We start from the raw sequence: 24,229 nt of genomic DNA on the forward strand, positions 1-24,229 counted from the left end.
TCTTATTCTGCTAGCAGTTTCCATTTCAAATGAAGATTGAAAGATGTGGAGTTCCATCAAACTGCAACATTGACCAACACACCAAGATCCTCAGTATACTAAAGCAACTAGATAAATGTGAGTCTGAAACCATCTGAATTTCGGCACTGAATGCTTCATTGTGCTGTGGATGTTTTTCTTCTACGTTTCTGGCAGCACTAGGGCACGTGAGTTGAGTTAGCACAGCTGAAGACTGGCGTACAGAAATATTAAGCTAGCAAGGCTCCCTCTGCAGGGATATCAGAGGCAAAGGTTTGGAGAGCAGGAAATGGGGGGACATGCTGCTGTTCAATGAGAAGATTTGTAGTCAAACTTAGGAAAGCAAGAATACTAAAGAGTATAGGTGCTGGTTCAGAATTTGTGCCAGGAATTCAAAGCAGTGGTGTGCAGAATGGCAGCCTGCAGGCTAAATCTGACACCACTGTTGCTTCACCATCACCTTGCAGCAGAGGAAGGCAACATTTTCATTCTAACCAACCACCTCAACAACTGGCTTTTGGAAGCAGCAAACACTTTCAGAAACACACAGCCACACTCCCCACTTATTATTCCCTGCAGTCGCCTCTCCCATCAAGAACAGTGGAAGATGCTACCCTTAGGGGCTTTGTGTCAGCTGACTACAGATTCACTGGAGTGGCAAAAGTAAGAAGGCGGGAGGAAAGGGGAGGAGGTGTCTGACTCGGGCTGTAGTGCTCCTCCCCAAGTTAGCTGGCAGGCATGTCTAGCTGCCAAGCCCCAATTACAGAGTGGAATAAAGCACCCAAACCAAAAAAAAGTAAAAAATAAATAAACAGGGAAGCTGTACAGGCAGTCCCAGATCTGGATGGGTCTTGCATTCCAGGGCGTTGCACACTTGCGTGAAATTGTGTGCAATTAAAACACCCTGCCCCATCCATCCCTTTTAGGACGTTTCCTGGTCCCTTCCCGATTTGCCGCAATGTGCATGTGCACAATCATGCACATTTCGGTCGCGCCTAAAACAGGGGTTGTTTGTATTCATCAACACTGAAGACAGACACTTGTGCAAACTGATGTAAGTTTAGCTTTCAAACTTTGTGTGCGCCCTCATCCTAAGGCAACACTAAACAATTAAGATACAATTAGCAGTAGCTCTGTTTCAGCAAAACAGCCAGTAGCCTTGTACCTCCTTAGCTTACCTAAGCACTGCATTGTGGGCTCAGGGCTGAACTAGAGAAAACATCCCGCTCACCTAGCCAAATAACCTTGTAAGAACAGACTGACAGAAGTGGATGGGTTGCTGGAGATTCTTGCCCAATTGCAGGCAGTCTCTGGTGAACACAAGGGGCAAGCAAAAATATGTCTGCTGGACTCTACATGTTTCTGTTTTCGTAAAGGGTTTGGTTAAATCTATTTCCAACTCAGCACATACAGAAGTGCCGGCCACACTGGTTCTAACAAAAGCAAGAAACAAAAAACAAACAAACATTTGTATGGAAGTTTTTACCTGTGCATGGAAGAGCGATAAACTTCTAACGGTATGTAGAGGAATCAGTACTTTCACCAAAAACTGTTTATGCTCGGCTTTAAGAGGTAAAGCAAAGCCATTGATAATACTAGAAGGGAGAAAAGAAGCATTATTAGTATCAAGGTATTCCTTAACACAGAATGAACTGGATTGTATCTAATCACAGCTAGAACAAGCGTTTGAAACTGGCACACATGAAACATGGTCTAAATTTGCATGAGAACAAAAGTAATCTTGCAAATTTTATTTATAAGCAGAAAAGCATTCTTTTACCAATAAGTGCAAACACTGCATATTATAAAATTGTCCATACAGATTTCCTTTCATTATCTGACCCCTGAGAATTCTGTTATCATGAGCAAGTTTGGGTCTCTTGTCCTCTCTCACTGTGGGTAGAAGTCAAAATAAAAAAATTCCTTCCTGTAGCACCTTAAAGACCAACTAAGTTAGTTCTTGGTATAAGCTTTCGTGTGCATGCACACTTCTTCAGATGTGGGTAGAAGTGACTGAATAAACTACTTTCACTTCAGGATGGAATCTGCCAGATCCTGCAAGTGAAAAGGCCAAGGATTTCTCTTTCAGGATCAAAGCGAGCAGACAAGGGAGCATATGGGCCGTAAGTCCACAAAGAGAAAGTACATGAGCTCAAGGTCTGCTCCTGACCTCAATGCAAATAAAATCCTGGGAACCAAATCAACAAGCCCAAGGTGTGGGCCGTTAGAAACTCTAAAATGGAGCACAGAAAAGCTTAACAGCCTGACCTTGCCTCTAAACTGAAGTTAAGCATATGCCAAGCAACTAAGGATACAGGTCCTCATAGCATTTGAATGCCGCTTTAAATGTCAGTGAGAGCTACCTTGCCAAAATCGGATGCCCAATAAAGCATAGATTGCCTGACAATCCCCACCAGCAACCCAATCCTTTAGATCCAGTTTAGAACCAATATTATAAGGAACAGCTTAAACTAACTCAGATAAGGCAGAATCCCAGCCCTGGCAAGTAACTCTGTCCAACTTCAGGAAGACACATATTTAGCTTCCTTGTGCTCTCAGAAACGCAGCAGTCAAGAGTCATGGCTGCCAGAATTCCTGATCTATGATTGCAGTCATGGGATTTTTGTCTTTCACATGATGGTATATGTTTTGACTCCACAGAGTGGGATGTGACGAAGACAGGATGTTTGTGTTACTGTGTTCCATGAAGTGGGACTATTGTCCTTTGTTCTTTCTCTATTTGCTGTCTGATGCTAGACAGAGAGGGAGCCATGTTGCAGTGCTCCGTGTGTGTTTATATGTAAATAAAGTAGATTAGCCAAAATGCTGAATTGCTGAGGTGTGTTACGCCAACTGTGCAAACTCTGTGGATCACTAAGTGTGCCAGTGTCAGTTGGCATCAGTCACTGTGATGTTCGGGCTGAAGAAAGCTTATGAAGCTCCCGAACGATCGACTAAGAGGGAGAGAACATGCCAGTCAGGCATGTGTCTCTGCCAGGGTCCTACTCAAGTGTAAGCTGAACTCCTGACAATGACATCTTTCCTGAATTTCAAAGAGGGCCTTCTACAGCTTCACTCCCCCCTGCACAACTGCAGTTCCATTTGAACTATTGTGTGCAGCACAAGTGAGTGGAGGAAAAAAGAACAGGGCTGAGAATTGGTTCGGCACCACTGCATCTTATGCATCTTATGAGACCCCATAGCAAGGCAGCAACTCACATTTGGGCCATTAGGGCATGTCATTTTAGGAGTTGAACTTTTTTGCAAATCTCTTTAGCGAGGGGTCTTAAAAATATGTTTTTGAGTGTGAGGAATTCAAATCTGCTATTATTTTTGTGATTGGACAACAGTTAGCTTGGTAAGTCTGTTGATGGAGAAGCACATAAACTGCTTTCGGAAAACAAAACAAAAATTAATTTTGCCTTATGAAAATGTCAGATAATGCTAAATAGTAGTAGTGATTATAGTAATAAATAATAATAATAATAATAATAATAATAATAATAATAATAATAATTGCCACAAGTATTTGGCAATGATTTTTAATGAATTCTATGCAATTTCACACACATTTAACTTACCAGGCAAACCTAAATTATATCAATTTAATTAAAATACCTTTTGAATTCTTAAGTCATGTTACAACTTTTTAACACCCCTCATTTTGGGAAACTGAAAGTTGGGCCATGTGCTTACTATCACAAGCACCCTTATCTGGAAGCCAGTTCAACTGCTAGTGAGGTTTCTTCCACAGAAACATTCTGGGCCGTCAGTAAATTTAAGATAACCTTTTTCGCACATCAAGTTTGTCATCATGTAGAAGGAGTGTCGTAGGTGAGGTCAGCCCTTAAAACGAAACTTTATTTACCTTCCTAATATTTCCAGCAGTTCAGCTACACCATTGAAGTGTTCAGTTTCATAAACAAACCTGCCCAAACAAATTACATACATTAAATAATTAAGCAAATTGCATAGACACAAATTACACAGATTAAGTATTTCTTTACTTGGAAATTTCTAGCCTGCCCTTCTAGTGTGCATGGACCAACCAGGGTGATTTACAGTTTAAAAACACAACACATTAAAAAATATATTGTGGGCGTACAAACCTACAGGAATGAAAATAGAAAACTACCATATTTTTTGCTCCATAAGACGCACCTGACCATAAGACGCACCTAGTTTTTAGAGGGGGAATGCAAGAAAAAAATATTCTTTAAAGGGAGCGCTGAGCAGAGCCTGTATGCATCCCAGGCGCTGCTCAGCGCTCCCTTTCACAAGGCTGCCCTTCTTCCTCCTCGGGGAAAAGCCCCCAAGAGCCGCACACACGCTCCACGCGGCTCATGAAAGGGAGTGCGGCTCTTGGGGGCATTTCCAGGAGGTGGGGGAAGGGACAGAGGGGCTAAGCCAGAAGCTAGAACAGCAAGAGGGAGCACTGTGCAGCAATCCCTCTCGCTGTTCTGGCTTCTGGGATAGCCACGCAGCCTGCATTCGCTCCATAAGATGCACACACATTTCCACTTTTTAGGAGGGAAAAGTGTGTCTTATAGAGCGAAAAATACGGTACATAAACAGCTTTCTTTTAAAAAAACAAAAAAACCCACACTTACCGTAGAAAAATATTGTTAATCTGTTTCCTGATAAATGCTCTAAGACCAAGGAACTTTCCATAAATTCTGTGTAAGACTGTTTTTAGGTAGTCCCGCTCACGAGGATCTTCGCTGTCAAACAGTTCCAGAAGCTATTTTGGGGGGGAAATCAAAATGAAACCAACAGCTCAGAAATGGAGCCTGACTCTAACATCTGCATTTCTGAATTGGCTTTATCTGACCATACTTCTTCATTCCACAGCCAAATTGTCCATCGTGAATTTTTACCTTCTGTCTGACTAACGGACCCCTACCAGTAACCTTCATAGAAGACTCTTTGATCCAGTGGAATCTTCCATGAACGGGGTGGGGGGATGTTTTTGCAAATGTCCCCTTCCTCCATACAGCTCCCATCACTGTTCCAGAGCAGTGTTAGAAATTCGGACATATAAGCTAGGGGCCAAATGGCTACTTAAACCAAGGTTGCAGTCGCCAAACCAGAATGTCTAGTTGCCATTTTGGGGCAAGACAAGTCTTATTTTTCAAATGATGACTGATTTGATTGATTCTCTAGCTAGTTCAGATGACACCCTTGAGCTAGGTTAAGAGCTTTGAGAACTTAAAGGCTAAAAGTCACTTTATCCAGGGACTGTCCGCATATATACTAGCCTATTTCTACCTCTTTTTCTTGACGGTAACACATTCATAACGTAAGAACATTCTTCACAACTGTGAGCACGGCAGTGGAGTGGGGTAAGGGAAGACAAGCAACAGCAACTAACTAGAACATTGTTCACTGCTCCTGCTCAGGCTGCACAGGAGAAAAAACCATTTTGGTTCCTGAAATTCATTCTGTCTGCGCAGAGAAAATATAACTGATAGAATTCTACAGGAAGGGGCATTAGTGTGTGAAAACAGTCCAGATCCAAAGATCCTCGGGTATGCACCTCCAGATGATGGAGATATCAGGTGTCATCCTGAAGCTCAGGCATCTGTGCTTAGTCGCAAATGGCCGATAGCCAGGTGCAAAATGCGCCTGGCGCCTGGCTATTTTCGAACCCAAAGGGTATCCGAACTCTCTGAAGCAGATCTGGTGTGGATGCAAAGGGCTGCAGAGAGAAGGGAGAATGTATGGCAATCACCTCGCTCTTCCTCCTCTTCACAGAAGCCTTTGCTGGATCAAAGAGTCTGCCCATGAACAGAAGGACCAAATTGCATATAAGCCTTACTTCCCAAGCACTGATGGACCAGTATTTTGCTTAATCCGTGGCAAGATCTAACAGGGAGGGGCTGGTTCAAGCCTTTTGCACCACAGAATTCTATTCGTAAGGTGGAGGCAGATTGAGAATTGTTTCAGGAGATAGCTGTGTGGTATTCTCTCTCATGTGAAGTTAGCCCGTGTGATGTAGTGGTTCAGAGCGGTGGACTCATAATCTGGTGAACTGGGTTCGATTCCCTGTTCCTCCACATGCACCTGCTGGGTGACCTTGGGCTAGTCACACTTCTCTGAAGTCTCTCAGCCTCACTCACCTCACAGAGTGTTTGTTGTGGGGGAGGAAGGGAAAGGAGGTTGAGACTCCTTAGGGTAGTGATAAAGCAGGATATCAAATCCAAACTTTTCTCTTCTTCTTAGTGTCAAACATTTAATGTCATCTTCTACCAAATTTAAGTTACAGTATTTCATAATTGCCTTCACACATTCCAGTGACAGCTTCTGAATGCAGTTTGTTTTTTTAAGTCTCTCAGACTTACAGAAACTCCAGTAATCAACCTACAGGTTGTTGTTTTTTAAATAAAAGTTCGCATTACAAATACTCTCATGAGCTTCGAAGAGAGCAGACCTCCTTACCTGTAGTACAAATTTCTGATCTATGTATTTTTTGGCAATGCTGGGCTGGAATTCTTGGCTTTCCAAAAATCGTATGAAAAATTCATATACAAGCTGCAATAAATCACAACACAATTTAGTAATGTGTTAATGCGTGCTGCATTTCTACAGAATGAAACAGTAAACTATTATTCTGCTTCCGTATTTAAAGAGAGGCAAGAGAGGGACAATGGTAGGTAAAGACATCGTCTATGTGCCTACCCCTGGTTCAAGTGAGTGTTTTCCAACCTGGTGCCCTCCCTCCCACTGGACAGAGGAGTTCATTGTCCTGCATGTGTGGGGAGATTGTTGCTGAATCAAACAACTTTTTTTAAAAAAAAGGTTATGTTCATGACCACCTTGATAAAACTTTTTCCCCATCTCCCCCTACCTCCTGCCCCACCCTTCCTTGGTTTATTTATATGGTCTTTTCCCCCTATAGGCCCTTTTCAGAGACACAGACCCACCCACACATATAGTTAAATATTACCACTGCCACTCATACCTACTCAGGATAGGGTGGGATATAAATCCAATTTAACTTAATAATGTGTTATTTTCCTGTGTTCATATAGCCTAGAGTGGCATAAGCCTAGCGCCCATTAATTCTTTTTATTTAGCTGCCATCAGAAGTACTGCAGCTCATTCTAAGAGCAGGCATCACAAACTCTTTTGCACTGGCTTGCCAAAGCTCCCAGGGGTATAATCAGCATTCCTCTGCCCTCCAGACTCTTGAAATCATATAAAATAAAGCAATTATTATGTTGGTGAAACATTTAATGGTAATTAGAAAGCGTTTGGGAGCATTCAACTACAACACAGATGTCTGATGCAGAATAATGTGTTTTAATCTGGATTCTCCAAACTTGTTGGGGGGGGGAGAGAGAGATGACTGCCTCCTGCATGGAAGGCATTTGTGTGCCTGCACTCTCTCCCTCTCCACCCCACAGGGCCTGACTGCAAGTTACACATAAACATCCCCAACAGCCCTTCCCACTTTGTAGAACTGATAGGGAGGGAATCAGTGGATGGAAAGGGCTTTTAAGTCCTTCTCTGCCCTGTTTCCTCACTCCAAGTCACCATGCCAGGCAACTTTCCCCCCGTGAGGTTTAAAATGTGTGGGCATTTATAACCCTGTGGGGTGAAAAAACACCATGTGGCACCATTTGGGGCAAAGAAAGGATTATACAGCCTGCTACGTCGCAATTAATTGTTGTCTCCTGAAGAACTGGGGTAGGTGTGCTACTAAGTTACCGTTGCCCAGGTTTGCACATAAGCAGGAACACATGAAGCTTCCTTTCACTAAGTCTCATCACAGGTTTACCCCAGCAGGCACTGGCTCTCCTAGGCTTCAGAAAGGGGGCATTCCCAGTCCTACATGGATTGAACCTAGAGCACTTTGTACACAAAGCCTACATCTTTTTAGCTGAAAGCAAGTGACCAGGGCCATTAGTTCCATGAATGGAAGAGTGGAAAGGAAGCAATAACACTGGTACAGTGGTATCTCGGGTTAAGTACTTAATTCGTTCCGGAGGTCCGTTCTTAACCTGAAACTGTTCTTAACCTGAAGCACCACTTTAGCTAATGGGAGCTCCTGCTGCCGCCGCGCCGCGGGAGCACAATTTCGGTTCTCATCCTGAAGCAAAGTTCTTAACCCAAGGTACTATTTCTGGGTTAGCGGAGTCTGTAACCTGAAGCGTATGTAACCTGAAGTGTTTGTAACCCGAGGTACCACTGTGTTTATTAAAATCTGTGTGAAACTGGTTTTAGAAGTTGCAAGACCATCATAAGGTGTGGCTCAGTGTATTCTGCCTAGCTAAATAAAAGGTGGTAGAGGACTGAAAGCTGGAGCCTACAGCTGCTTCTCCTCAATGCATCTTTGTATTTCCTAGGAAACTATTTAAAATGGTGTTTCCTAGTCCCTTTTATAAAAATCAATATCCATACTGAACAGAATGCCAAGCTAAATAAAGAATTTAAAATCACTAAATCTGTATTTATCTATATACATTCACCTGTAATATGGCAAACTGTTACTATTCTGCATAGAGAATCTGAACACAATTTTCAAAGGGAACCAGAAAGTGAAAGAGTCCTGAAGTTTATCAAAACTAACAGCACAGAACCTGCCATGTGGGTATACAGTACCCAAAATAAATGGCAACAGCTATTATGATAGTGTCAAACTAAAGATTTCTGCTGTCCTCACATGGCCAGGGCAAGCTATATACAGAAAAGTGCACATCAGTTGACAGCTGAGAAATAGAAGTTTAAAGTCATTTGAGACTAAGGCAATGTAGATTAGATACTGCTAAGACTTCCTGGTTTCTAACTTTAATTTGTGTGAACACTTCAGGTAAATGCAATAGCATGCCTGTTTACAAAGCAGCAAAAATGAGGCGGTGTACAAAGGGAGATGCTTGTACACACTGTTAGTTTAAAAATAAAAACTTCGGATTAGGGTGGCAACTCCAAAACTTTGAAGTTAAGCACTGACTACTGAATCCTTAAATGTTGCACTGGACCTGCAGCAGAAAGGAGACGTAGGCTTTGGTCCCCTGAACCAGCCAGAGGGTCATGGGCTACTGGAGGCTTCTAGGCAGAGCAAAGGGAAGTTATCAGGTCCTGCCATTGGACAAGGGGCCATCAGTTACAGGGAGTTTGCTTCCTTCTCCCCAAAAAGAACTTTGCTGCAGCCTGTAACAATCTACTATCCTGTGGGAAGAGTGCTGGCGAGTTCCTGTCCTGCTTGAAGTCCCCTTATAAGCATCTAGATAGCCACTGTAAAAAACAGAATATCGGACTAAATCGGCCTTAGGTCTGGTCTATACGTGGCTGCAGAGCTAAAAAGGTCAATCCTGCCCCACAGTCACCAGGCTGGGTTACTGGGGAGTTATAAGACATAACCCAGAAGGGTGTATCACATTAATCCTAAATTGACACTGTCACAAATCATCCCCGTCCCCCGCCCTATCTAATCACAACAAATTGTGTGTGTGTGTGTGTGTGTGTGTGTGTGTGTGTGTATAGCGTTCTGTCCCATTTCAGGGTCCTTCCAGCTAGTAAGTTGGTGTGCTTGATTTTAATTCTAAAATAAAAAATGTAAAAGAATCAAATCACCTGTAAATGTGGCCATGACGCCTCAAGGGTGGGTTCATCTTCTTCTGGATCAAACTCATTGCTATCGCTAGGAGGAAGTGTTCGGAATATATTGCAAGAAACCTAGGAAATTGAACAAACACAATTAAAGGCTGCTCTCTCATCAAGATTACAGGGCAAGGCAATCAGAAGAATTAGAGTGCATTCACAAATTGATAAAAATTGCCCAATGAATCCATAAATTGATATAATGCATTTCACTAGCAGATTATTCTTAGATAAGAACAATGTATATGGCACTTTATGGCTTCCAAATTGCACTAATCATTTCTTACCTCCGTTTTATCCTTGTAATGAAAGCAGGGAGCACCTACTACCAGCTCTAGAGAGAAGAAAAAACTATGTGACCCCTCTAAGCTGACTAGCATCTCCCTCTGGGAATACTCTGGACACAAAGCATAGCTCATATTCCAAGAAATGAACATGTGCCCTGCTATGGCTACACCTCACGAGACCCACATCAAGTGACAACGCAGTCTCAACCTGCTCCCTTTCTTTACAGTGCTCAGATCAAGCCTAACAGAGCAATCTATCAGGAAGGAGCAGGAGCAGTTTATTCTCACAAGCACCTTGTTAGATGATAACAAAAAAAACCAGCACCTTGCCCAAAGATATTAAGGCTCACAATTAAGAAGGGAAATGAACTCAGTCATCCATAGCCCAAGTCTGAAACTTTATACAACAGTGCCTAATTGTCACCTCCTCCTAATGCGTTTCAATATTCCAGTTCGCTTAGATGAAACAGAATCATTTCAATAATTTGAGCTTTCTCTCACACATTAGACTAGACTTTAAAATTACTGTGAAAGAGTAAGCAGGAAATAAAAGAGGTTTTGTACTTAAGTGTTTTCTTTTCTCACCACAAGAGGGTGCATTTTGATATAATCCTAGAAAAAGAATGCTGACTTTTCCTAAAATATTTGTTATGCACCAATATATACTTCCATCACATGGTGTTTCATAGTCAGAGATCAGTCTATTAGCAACAGATACCAAACAACTGATTTAAACTTGCCTTTGGTGCAGGTTTCCTAAGAGATTATCTGTTTATATTTTGTTCTAAAATTAACACCTAGTAGCAGTGATCATTCAGAGTCTATTTATGCTATTCAACTAATTTGAGCAATAGATCAAAGGGTTGACCTATGCAATCTAATTTAGCCAAAGTGGCAAAGATCCCTCAGTTTCAATCTTGCTTCTTCCACAAACTCATTGAGTGCCTTTTATACAAGATACCGTCTCTCAAACCCAACCCCCCTCACCCCCAGTTCCTCCCCAGCACATGCTACAATAGGTAGACACTGACTTACCTTACAATGATGTTGTAAGGGTGGAGATAGGTCACAGCCACACCACACATTTAATGCACTCTTATACTACTTTAACCATCATGGGCTTCCCTAAAAAAAATCCTGGGAACTGCAGTTTATTAAGGGTGGTGAGACTTCCCAGCACCCTGAATGAACCACGGTTCTCATGATTCTTAGGGGAAGCCATGACTGTTAAAGTGATATGAGTGCTTTAGATGTATGGTGCGAATGTAACGATAATGTATGTAAAGCACTTCCACCTCTCCTAACAGTTATACAAATGCCAAGTGTTAGTTCCGCCAAAGATACTTTGGATTTCACACATTTTGCTGTATAATAGTAGAGAAGAACGCTATACATATTGTGGCAGATACATAAATAACTTCAAGAAAATCAATGATTCCATCTGGCCACGCAAATAGAAAATTGATCACTTGTGCTGGGACTAAAGAACAATATACCTGAAAGCGACTGGAGAGCCAAAGTAGCCATGCATGGATATTATTATTATTATTATTATTATTATTATTATTACTGAAAGATTTTCATGGCTAACAAAGGTGCATATAACGTCTCTGTTTTCAATTCATAGAGTCCTTCCTACAGGTCAAAAGGCAAACAGAAGTCACAGAGTGTGGGCTGATCATTACGAAGGCACCCAGCTGGCAGAAAGGCGGAGTAAAACTCTTTCATCTCCTGCTTTGGTCCTGATGAAAATTGGTTCTTTGAAGCTGCTATTTGCAATGGGGGGGATCTCCTTTACTAGCACCAACACTTCTGCAGTGTAATTACAGAACAGCAGCAGCACATTGGGATGTTCAATTACACCTTATTACAACAATGGCTTTTCAATAGTGTATCATCACTGTACGCACAAAAGATACAACCCTGTGCATCCTTTCTTAAGATTGAACCCAATCTCTTCTGAGGAAATACTTGTAGAAGTAGGCTGGCAATGAAACAGTTGTATGGAAAAGTAGCTATCTTAAACCTATCTTTACTTATCTGATTTATACTTCATTCCATCTTACCCTTGAAAGAACAGCCATAATGAAAATTCATAATCTCTTCCATTTCTGTCTCATAAGCAATAATTTCCCCTATTTCCTGTTGTGATAAGTTGTTTAGTAGGCAGCAGAGTTAAAAATATACACATGTTCTTAACAGACACACGTCCTGACTCCATACAGAAGGTTCCATTCCTCTCAGTGTGGGTCTACACACATGGTGAACTAGTGTGAGAAACTCAGATATATAAGCTGGGTGCCAGATGGCACCTTAAACCCAGGTTATGCTTGTCAGGGGGTTAAACTGGATGACCCTCAGGGGTCCCATCACAACCCTCAGGGGTCCCATCACAACTCTACGATCTCAGCAGCAAGAATATTATTGGTCCGGAAATGGAAACAAGAAGAACTACCAACATTAGAAGAATGGAGGTTGAAATTGATGGACTACACAGAATTAGACAAGCTAACAGGAAGGATCCGAGACCGGCGGGACCAGAGGTTTACCGAAGACTGGACTAAATTTACTGAGTATCTGAAAAGTATTTGTGATGATCAGATTACGTTTGTAGGACTACAAGAAGTTCTGTGAGGAGTAATTTAAGAAAGATTGTAAAAATGGAAAGGGAGAAATGATTTGTTTGAAAGGATAAAGGTAATATTAAGTTAAGAATTGCAGGAGAAATAATCAAGACTGAAGGCTATCAGAGATGCTGAGGGAAGTCCAAACAAGGACATATGTATAATAATTTGTGTGGTATGTCTTAAATTTTTTGTATGCTAAAATTAATAAAAAATATTATTAAAAAAACAACTCTACAATCTCAACTACATTGCTTGACTCTAGCTTGCTTTTACAACAATTCACTTGTCTCAGTATGCAAGGAGGAGAAACAGTGGAAATGGAAATATTATTAACTGTGGACTAAAAGGCAGATGTTTTTAGACTGCGGTAGCCATCCGGGTGCCCAGGAATCTCCATGTAGCCGCAACTGGACCTGCGCCAATAGCAAAATGCGCCTGGGGAATGTCAAACACTGGGGTGAACATGTATGTGGGTTCAGACATACACCTTATAACACTACATTTCTGAAGACTATAATTTTAACTGAAGGGGGCCACTCCAGTGTTATGTGCCGCACAGCAAAAAGCGGTTGATTTCTTTTAAAAGTGAGAGTGTGTAAAAATCACAGTGCAGTCTTATCTAAGCACCAGCCTGGTAGCCAATGAGAAACTGCAGGCAGGCAAGAGGGATGGATATCATCTAGGCTAGAAACCAAATGGGCTGCTCCCTATCCCACAGCACCTTAAGACTGCTTGGCTAGTCCCCAGCAGGCTACTAACTTTTGCAAGCTTATTTGCAAGGCTGTTTTTAGTATTACTTGTGCAGTGGGTTTCTAACAGACACCTTAATCAAAACTGAAGCGGAGGTGTTGCATGTACATAGTTGAAGGGGATGGAAGCGCAAGAAGCTGTTTGCAGCTCTAAAATTAGCTTTTCCACATGAATGAACGCCAGGCATTCACTTATATGGTAGAAAGGAGGCGTGGAAATTTATTTATGAACGCCAGCAACATCGCCCATCCTATAACAGTGCTGCCACTACAGGTTACTTATTTGTCGTACAGAACTCAATGGTAAACAATCGAACCTGATAAAGAGGCTATTAGGAACTGGCTATTGCCTTTTTTGGAACATTATGATATTTAGATATATTTAGGAGTGCCTTCTACCAACTTTACTTGGTCAGGCTGCTGCAGGTGATTCTGGATTGTCTCAGCGCTGCCGGCCCATGGACTAGTAACATTCAGACTGCATTATTGCAACATGTTATAGGTAGAGAGGCCCTTGAAGCTGACCCAGAAGCTGAAGCCGGCACAAAACCCAGTGGCTGGGTTGCTCACTGGAGCAGAATATCACCATCGCATTGTGCCACTGATAAAGGAACTGCACTGGCTGCCAATTGGCTAGGTTCAAGATACTGATATTGGTGTACTAAGCCCTATACAGCTGGGTACTGGGATACCTAAAACATTGTTTGATCCTCTGCATACCTAATTGATCACTGTGTTCTGTAGTAGAGGTCTGGCAGATATCAGTCTACCTGTAGGTCCATTCCAGAATCAGCCCTTTAGTCTGGCAGAACCAAACCTCTGGAACACCTTCCCATTGTTATCAGACAACTAACTGCCTCTTTCTCTTGGCTTTTAGACCCCATATTTATTTTTTTATAGTTGCTTTTTTAAAACTGTTTTTATATGCACTTGCTTTGAACTGCTCTGTATCTTTCATTGTATTAATTGTTTCAAGTTGCCTCATGTGATTCATAAATTAAATAAATATTTATTATATATACCTTTTTGCAAGTATGTGGGACATCCATACTCAAATCACACACACACAATTTTCACACTACTTCATTTTCAGCCTTGATGTTTGGCAAAGCGCATATAAACAAGGAATAAAAACATGTCAAAAGAACTGTTATAGCAGAATATAGTGAGGTGTTCTAATTTTTTTTTAAATACTATAAATCCTCCAGTGAGAACACGTGGCTGAAGTTCAGGAAAGTGAAGGGGTGGTATTCGCCATGGGCTCGTATGAAAGGAAGAGCAGGATACAAATTTAATCAGGAAACAAACAAGCAATGTTAATCAAGAAACAAACAAACAATGTTAGTTAAACTACTTAAATCAATGGACTTCAGTGGAACTACACTGGGTATGACTTACAGTGGTGCCTTGCAAGACGAAAAGAATCCGTTCTGTGATTCTCTTCGTCTAGCGGTTTTTTCGTCTTGTGAAGCAAGCCCATTGACGGATTAGCGGATTAGCGCTATTAGCGCCTTATCTGCTGATTGGATCAGCTGATAAGCGGCTTAGCGGCTTAGAAAAAAGGGGAGGAAAGGGGAAAAAACCAGCAGGAACTCGCAAGACATTATCGTCTTGCGAAGCAAGCCCATAGGAAATTCGTTTTGCGAAGCACCTCCAAAACGGAAAACTCTTTCGTCTAGCGAGTTTTCCGTCTTGCAAGGCATTCGTCTTGCGGGGCACCACTGTAGTTGGATAGCATCCAAGGAGGAAGAAGAGAAGAAAAGCCTGCTGAATCAGGCTAATGGCTCATCTGGCCCAGCATCCTGTTCTCAAACTGGTTAACCAGATGCCCATGGGAAGCATGCAAGAAGGGCATGAGTGTAATAGCACTCTCTCCTCCTGCCATTCCCAGCAACTAGTATTTAGCAGCATTTATCTATCCCCTTTCTCCATGCCATGAATGATTTTATAAACTTCTGTTGTGTCACCTCTTACTCCCATTTTTCCTCGGCTAAAAAGTCCCACGTGCTGCAACGTCTACTCAGAGAGGTGCTGCCCTATCGCCTTGATCATTTTGGTTGCCCATAATTAGATCTTTTCTAACCCTGCAATTTCCTTTTGCATGTGAGGCAACCAGAACTTTACACATTATTCCAAATGAGGCCACACCACAGATTTATATAAGAGAAATGTTGTATCAGCAGTTTTGTTTTCAATTCCTTTCCTAATTATCTTTAGTATGGAATTTGCCCTTTTCACAGCTGCTGCACATGGGGTTGACATCTTCATTCACTATGGCCCCATGGTCTTGTTCCTGGTCAGTCACCTCCAGTTCAGACCCCATAAGCGTCTATGTGAATTTAAGATTATTGCTCTCACATGCATCACTTTACACTGTAGACAGTGAATTGTATTTGCCATTTTACCACCCATTCAATTGGTTTGGAGAGGTCCTTTGCAAGCTCTGCACAATCTTTTTTAACAATTTAATACCATCACAAAACTTGGTCATCTCACTCCTAAACTGCATAGTTTTCAACACGTTAAAAAGCACAAGTTCCAATACCAATCTTTCGGAAACTCCACCTTCTATCTTCTCCGTTCAGAGAAATGTCCAGTTAACCCTACTGTTTCCTGCTAATAATAATAATAATAATAATAATAATAATAATAATAATAATTTATTTGTACCCCGCCCATCTGGCTGGGTTTCCGCAGCCACTCTGGGCGGCTTCCATAGAAACCAAAAAACACTAGAATATCATACATTAAAAACTTCCCTGAACAGGGCTGCCTTAAGATGTCTTCTGAATGTCAGGTAGTTGTTTATCGTTTTGACATCTGATGGGAGGGCGTTCCACAGGGCGGGCGCCACTACTGATAAGGCCCTCTGCCTGGTTCCCTGTAGCTTTGCTTCTCGCAATGAGGGAACCGCCAGAAGGCCCTCGACGCTGGACCTCAGCGTCCGGGCAGAATGATGGAGGTGGAGACGCTCCTTCAGGTATACTGGACCGAGGCCGTTTAGGGCTTTAAAGGTCAACACCAGCACTTTGAATTGTGCTCGGAAACGTACTGGGAGCCAATGTAGGTCTTTCAAGACCGGTGTCATGTGGTCTCGGCGGCCACCCCCAGTCACCAGTCTAGCTGCCGCATTTAACGTATTCCTGGTCCATAAGAGGACACCTCCTATTATTTTGTGTCATTTACAGCTACCATTAAGATTTGTAAAAAAAAAAGTACAGTAAACCAACAACACACTAAAGATGCAATACTAACACAAGCCAGACAGGTTTTAACTACAAGCAGCATACCATACAACTTGTGTAGATATACACTGTAATAACAGTCATCAGCCACTATAATATAATTTATTCCAGAGTAAACAACAAACAAAAATACAATGTAAGGATGCCGTTTTAGAGCTATCGTCTGCTATTGTCCTTAAACCTTGCAAAATATTTATGCTTTAAATGACACAGCCAACCTGCTCAGACCTGCTTCAACCTTTAACAATATAAAACAGCTGTTACAGGGGACTGGTTCAGTGTGGGAAACACAATATTTTACTTGTTCTGCTCTACAAGGGCAAGTGATAGCAATATGCAGGCAGTGTGATGATATGAGTGACAGTTACACTTACAACTATTGATAATCAATACTTGTGTCAGTTTTCAGAACTCTGAAAGGTTTAATTCTAAACTAAGTTTTAAGTGGTTCTGTGCAAACAGTAGTTTTTTCCCCAAAAATAGAACCATAAATGTTCCTATATTCATTGAGATCTAACTCCCCCGACAACCTGTTTCCAAATATATTCGTTCATTCTCTCTCTCTCTCTCTCTCTCTCTCTCTCACACACACACACACACACACACCCCACTTTCAATATTCTCCTAAGTGTTCAGCTCCACAGGTTCTTATACTGTCACTAGTCTTCAACATACAAAATTAATTTTCCCTTAAGGATAAAATATACCCTTGCAGGAGTGTTCAAGGAGAGCAGGACATTGGCGCAGCCTCAGACCTCCTCCCTATTCTTCCTAAGGTGAGTAAGACTGTCAAAAAGCTAAAAACCTGGGGCAAGCTCTTCACCAAGATGTTTCCATATCAAAGGAATACAGTGGTGCCTCGCAAGACGAAATTAATCCGTTCCGCGAGTCTCTTCGTCTAGCGGTTTTTTCGTCTTGCGAAGCAACCCTATTAGCGGATTAGCGCTATTAGCGGTTTAGCGGCTATTAAAGGCTTAGCGGCTAAAAGGCTATTAGCGGCTTAGAAAAAGGGGGGAAGGGGGGAAAAATCGCAAGACTCGCAAGACTTTTTCGTCTTGCGAAGCAAGCCCATAGGGAAATTCGTCTTGCGAAGCGCATCGAAAAACGGAAAACCCTTTCGTCTAGCGGGATTTTCATCTTGCGAGGCATTCGTCTTGCGGGGCACCACTGTATACATTTCCTAGGGCTTACAATCCTCCTTTAATGCCACTATTTCCCCAAGTTCATGGAGAAAGCTTGGCGTTTCATCAGGGGGCTTATATAATCAACAACAAACAAATCAGCAAAAGAGCTTTTCCATCATAGTGGTACATCACATAGGCAAGCTAAGGACAATAAGTCATTGTGTCACTGGATCAGAATGAGGCAATGCAATGAATACTGTGGAGCAGAACATCGCATCTTGTGGCACTGTGAGCAGATTCATGATCCCACACTAGGGCAGCACCACTATGCTCTCAACAGTGGTGAGGTTGCATAAAGGCCAGAAGCAGAACCCGCTACGACAGTGCAAAATTAAGTCTGAGCTTCTAATATGATTTAACAGAATGTTGTTTATTCATTTAATTTCTATGCCACCCTCCACCCAAGGATTACAGAGAGGTTTACAATGTAAAAACACAAAAATACCTAACATAAAGGTAAAGGGACCCCTGACCGTTAGGTCCAGTCACAGATGACTCTGGGGTTGCGACGCTCATCTCGCTTTATTGGCTGAGGGAGCCGGCATACAGCTGGGTCATGTGGCCCAGCATGACTAAGCCACTTCTGGCAAACGAGAGCAGCGCACGGAAACGCCGTTTACCTTCCTGCCGGAGCGATACCTATTTATCTACTTGCACTTTGACATGCTTTTGAACTGCTAGGTTAGCATGAGCAGGGACCGAGCAACGGGAGCGCACCCCATCACAGGAATTCAAACCGCCAACCTTCCGATCGGCAAGACATAGTAACAAACAAAAACAATATCCCCACACATATATTTTAAAGGGCCACAGATTGTAATTGTTTTATTTATTAAATTTCTATACTTGCTTTGTCATCAAATGCTTTATAACAAACTAGACCAACTGCTCTTCTACTGGATTTCAGTTCTTTATTATTAAAACATCAAGTACGTGACGCATAATTCAGCAGTAGGTATCTGAATCCAAGTAAGAAAAAATAAACCAAATTTCTAGTCTTTATGGATGCAGATAAAAGCTTGGAAATGTGTGGGCAATGCCTGGTCTCGGGTGGTCCCTCATGGGTAACACCCCAGGCACTAAAGAAAGCCCTCTGTCCTTCCATAAAGCCAAAATATCCTGCTGTCCTGATCTTAAAGGTAAAGGTAAAGGGACCCCTGACCATTAGGTCCAGTTGTGACCGACTCTGGGGTTACGGCACTCATCTTGCTTTATTGGCCGAGGGAGCTGGTGTGCAGCTTCCGGGTCATGTGGCCAGCATGACTAAGCCGCTTCTGGCGAACCAGAGAAGCGCACGAAAACGCTGTTTACCTTCCCGCTGGAGCGGTACCTATTTATCTACTTGCACTCTGAAGTGCTTGTCCTGATCTTACTAGCCATTTAAACCCTATCTCCATGCAGCAGTCTTCCACCACCATATGCCTCACTGCAAGAGCGCCAATGCCACTGACTCTGCAAGATTCACAATGTTGCAAGGAGATGGAAATGTGCAGAATAAGGAGCTATACTGCAAATGTGTCACAAATACGTACATATTATATATTAATTCTTACTGCACATTCTGAGGCTCTTTAGAACAGAAGAAGTGAATGCAGACTATACACAGCCCTGCATATCAGACATTATGGAAAGATCAAGATTTTCCCAGTGACTAAGCCCCACTTCTTTAAATTATGGGAGCCTACCGATTATATTTTTTATAATGCAGAACTGTGACAATGAATCCAATGAGTGTTAAACTGAAAGGATAGTGCCTTTCCAAGGATAAAAATTGCCACTGGTGTCATAATGAAAGACAGGGACTGCTCAGCTAGAAAGGTAAAGCAGCAGAGAGGACAGATGAGATCTGAAGGGAAAACGAAATCAAAACTGCAGCATGTGGTAGCTGACTGGGATTGGCAATGCAGGGTTTTCCACAGCAGTCTGTCTACTTCACTTTTAAGAACAGCGAGATTCACAAGTACCATAGAAATTATACCACCAAACCAGCATCACTTTTTTTACAGCACAACCCCCAAGATAAAGCTGCCAATTAGTTAACTGAATCATACCTTACATTTTGCCTACACATATCTCATTAATAAAACCAGCTCTGTCAGATTTCAGTTAAACCTGTACACCTAAGGATGCATATATATCAAGCACTAGAGCATGAACGTTTTATGCTTCCCATAAGCATGGTACAGGGAAATTGCATGTTGCTGGGATGCAATACACATATCTTATTAATGCAGCTTCAATCTAAACAGCCCCTTCACCAATGACCAACTTAAACAAATATTCCTCACAACCCTTTCAACTTTATCTCTTCATTTATACTGTTCAGTCACAGCAGCTAAGGATAACCAATGTTTCCCATCTAAGTTATCCTAAAACATTTTTAAAAATACTGTGACCAAGGACCAAGACATAGGCACCTCTGCTTCAGAAGGGAAAATTCCCTTTCCCAGGACCACGTTTAAGAAGCAGCAACTGGGGCAGTCTTTTTGGCAGATACTTCTACCAACAAAGAAGCACCAGTTTGAACTCTGCTTCTTTGATCCATTGCTTCTGAGGTTTGTTTGCCAACATCCTCAGATATCAACTATCCCTTTTAAGAAATTCATTCAGCTATTTCCCAGTAACAATGGCAAGCAAGCCCCAATATGGAAGCACTGCCCCTTAAATGCAAGTTGATCTCCCAACCAGGGAGGTGGGAACTGGAACACACACCTGTGTATTTCAGCCCTCTGGAGGTTTCAAGCCATGACTGAATCAACACTACAGGTTTCCTCGTTTCCAACCTAGATTCTGATGCTTGACACTGAGCAAATCCTGCATGCTTGTCATTATTACCTATCCGCCAAACTCTGCAATACAAACTCTGACTCCAAGTACTCTGCAGTCATCACTACCTGCCATCCATCCTTGAGCTCTGTGTTGCAATATAGACAAGCTGAACAAAATAACACAACACAATGGTCAATAACAATGGCACTAAACACTATTTATAGACTAATACAAATGATCAGAAATTGCAACCAAAGTCTCTAAATCTTCTTCACCAGTCGTGGTAGAATAATTCAAATGATCAATATATACATAATCTGTCACCAAATATCGCTGGAACAGAGTTTCCGGATAATGAATCTATTTCGTTCAATGCTTCATCAGCCGACTTGTAAGAATTAATATGACAAGGATGCAGTTCAATTTCTTAACAAGCTGAAATTACAATATAAATGCGATGAAACCTGCGTCTGTATAAGATAAAATGCATAATACAATATATACAACTAAGATACATACCCAATCTTACATGTAAGTAAATATAAACGCTGTAGAAAATATGCTCTGGATCAGTGCTCATATGATAGTGTAGTCACTGATGCTGGTAAGAAATTGTAAAGAATATAATATAGTTAGCCACAGGTGAAACTAATATACTGTAAGGGAAATTAAAGACACAGCACAACATTAACAGCAAGAATGCCTGACAACCAGATGAAAACAGTACCCCATCCAGTCAGTGGATCATGGCAGATAATGCAATTAAATAAAACAATGAAAATCTAACTCAGAATTCAATCCCCCCAGAGGGACAGAATTGAACATGTAGATGAAACGGGTTTCCTGTTGGCGTAACCACCGTTCCAAATTTGGATGGGGTACTGTTTTCATCTGGTGTCCTGGGCTAAGAAATTGAGAGAGAACCTGGAGAATAAGCAAGTGTAAAGTGATGCACAAGGGGACAATAAATCCTCATATATTAATAGAGTCTGAACTGACAAGTGATGAAGCAGGGAAAAGACCTTGGGGTCAAAGTAGATAGCTCAATGAAGATGTGGACCCCACTGTGCAGAAGCTGTGAAAAAGGCAAATTACATGTTAGGGATCATTAGGCTTTTTAGTTTTAAAAAAAGCAGTAAGGAGGGAAATGATAGATGTGTATACAATTATGTAAGCTGTAGATAAAATTAACAGAGAGAGGTTTTTCTCTCTATCTCAGAACACTAGAAGCTGGGGACAGCCAATGCAAGCTTAATGTTGGAAGACGAAAGGAAGTACTTCACACTGTGCACTGTTCAACTATGGAATTCAATACCACAAAATGTGATCACGGCGACTAAATGGGGTGGCTGTAAAATAAAATTAGGCAGATTTGTGTTTCTCAGTACAAGATGTCCATTACGGCAACCAAAACCATTTCTGTTGCAAAATTCTGCATAAAACCAGACTGAAAGGGATTTAGACAATGAGCTCCCATGCAGGTAAATTTGAAGCTGGGTAAGCACAATACACAACTACCTAGCCTAAGACTCCAGTACTCAAGACTAGACAATTGCCCAGTCTGTTTGAGTAAAATGATAGCTTCATCAAAGGGCACATCACTGCCTTCTTGAGAACAGAAGGCATGGAACCTTCTCTCAAGGTTGCCCAGACAGATAATCTCAGCCTTCCCTGTCTTTGTCAGCCAGGAAAGGGAAAGGATCAAGCATATCTCTCAAAGAATTTCGTCCATTTCCTCTAGTCAAACAAATAAAAGTAGGCACAGAAACCTGATAAAGACTGTGTTAAAGACACATTCAGCACACTCCACACACAACTGCAGTTCAAGTCTGAACAGATGTAAAAAAAATTATTCACAAAGTGCTTTGCAATCTCAACATAGACTCTGATGGCTCCTCCAACTTCCACTGCACACCAAGTTGTAAAAGGCCCCTCGCCATTTGAAAAATCAATACAATTAGTAAGACAGTGCTAGGTGCAATCCAAATAACTATTTAAAATCCATAACTTTAAAGCATTTTAATGTCGCATATGTAAAATGGTTTTTCCCCTAACATCAAAACACTGCACAACAACTTGTGAACATTGTATAGAAGTGTTCTGAACCACAGCTAAGAAGTCCAACATTTGAAAGACCTGTATTTTAACAAAATGAGGAATACAAAACCTCCTATGAGTCTTCTGTGATCCCAACCCACCCACTGCATTTTGAGCGGACATAATAAATTCGGCTGCATCTCATATTGTGAATTACCAGAAGTAAAGTTGTCTTCCCCATTTTGCATTTGAAAGGCTTTACAGCAATACGCTATATCCGTCATGCAAATTCCAATGTTCTATTGAGCACACATACTAGCTAGCACTATCTTGATTTGTAAAGTGTTCGTGATAAAACTTACCATTCTAACTACTTCAGGGTAAGTCTGCTCTGTCAAACAGCCTCTGCTTATTGTAATGTAATCCACAAGTTCATTAAGAGTTGAGCGCTTGTATTCTTTCATTTTAAGATCAGAAAGTGTGTCCATGAAGTCAAAAATGACACAGCACTGCTGAAGTTTCTTTAGGAACAACTCAGGTTGCTCTGAAGTTGGAACGTCTGGAAAGGAAAAAAGGAAAGCCTGTGTTAGTCTTAACATAAAACAAATCACGCTTCGAAAGGACAACAAAAGCAGCAATAGCCATTGAATATCTGTAAAAAAAGAAACCATATGAACAATTAAAGTTCTTTAATTTCCATCTAGCGCCAGTAGAATATCACAAACAGTTCAAATAATAAAATAGCACTTTTTATTTGTTCACAGGCATATTAAGACTGGGACCAAGAAACTGGCTCAAATTTTATTACAACAGTTGTCACTTGTATTTTCAACTAATAACATTATAATCTCTCTGAAAACTGCACAGAAATCTGGGAATGGGGAGTTGGGCAAGTTTAGCTTTCATTTAAAAAGATATTTGAGTTTATTCTGGATGAGAAAAGGCTAAAAAACCCCAACATTTTACTTTCCTAGTAGCCTATCAGATGCACAAGTAAATCTTTTAGAAGCATAATACTACAAAACTCAATGCTCTCCTCACCATACATGTGTAAGTGTTTAATAGGTTGTTGTTGTTATTGTTGTTGTTGTTACTACTATTACTACTACTACTACTATATTTGTACCCTGCCCATCTGGCTGGGGTTCCCCAGCCACTCTGGGCGGCTCCCAACAGAATATTAAAACTTCCCTAAACAGGGCTGCCTTTAAGTGTCTTCTAAAAGTTGTACAGCTCTTTATCTACTTGATATCTGATGGGAGGGTGTTCCACAGGGAGGGCGCCACTGCTGAGAAGGGCCTCTGCCTGGTTCCCTGTAACTTCACTTGAGGGAACCACCAGAAGACACTCGGAAGAGGACCTCAGTGTAAGTAATATGTATGATTTATAATGCTTTAAACCATATACAGGTGTGTCTCCCCCCCCCCCGGCACATGATCAATTTGTGAATGTCTGCATATATGTGCAGCACTGGGAAATAAATAGATTTAAACCAGGAAATGGCAGGAGAGGGCTGGAGAGTCCTTGTGGCTTACGAGGAGACCCCTCCCAGAACTCAAAGAGGACTTCATTGAGGATGAAGCCCCAAAGAGATTGGGGGTGCAGCAGGGCTCTATTTAGGCTGCTCAGCCTCCTCACCTAGCAGCTGACACACAAAGCAGCGCAGCAGCCACTTTCCTGCACGTCCCCCAGCCTCCAGCTGCCCCAGAG

At 41.7% G+C, this 24,229-nt stretch overlaps 1 protein-coding gene across 6 annotated transcripts in view; it reads right to left on the minus strand.

The window, feature by feature from the left end:
• PPP2R5E (protein phosphatase 2 regulatory subunit B'epsilon) overlaps positions 1–24,229 on the minus strand; it is an 87,846-nt gene that overhangs the window by 11,525 nt on the left and 52,092 nt on the right. For all 6 annotated transcript variants that reach the window (XM_081192853.1, XM_081192851.1, XM_081192855.1 and 3 more), the window contains 6 exons: positions 22,882–23,078; positions 9,595–9,696; positions 6,457–6,549; positions 4,629–4,759; positions 3,887–3,946; positions 1,505–1,613 (listed from right to left, as the gene is read on the minus strand). In XM_081192853.1, the coding sequence (XP_081048979.1) occupies positions 1,505–1,613; positions 3,887–3,946; positions 4,629–4,759; positions 6,457–6,549; positions 9,595–9,696; positions 22,882–23,078 (692 nt within the window). The remainder of the gene's footprint in view (positions 1–1,504; positions 1,614–3,886; positions 3,947–4,628; positions 4,760–6,456; positions 6,550–9,594; positions 9,697–22,881; positions 23,079–24,229) is intronic.

This window comes from Podarcis bocagei (genome assembly GCF_964188305.1).
Source record: "Podarcis bocagei genome assembly, chromosome: 1".
In the NCBI taxonomy this organism is placed as follows: domain Eukaryota; kingdom Metazoa; phylum Chordata; class Lepidosauria; order Squamata; family Lacertidae; genus Podarcis; species Podarcis bocagei.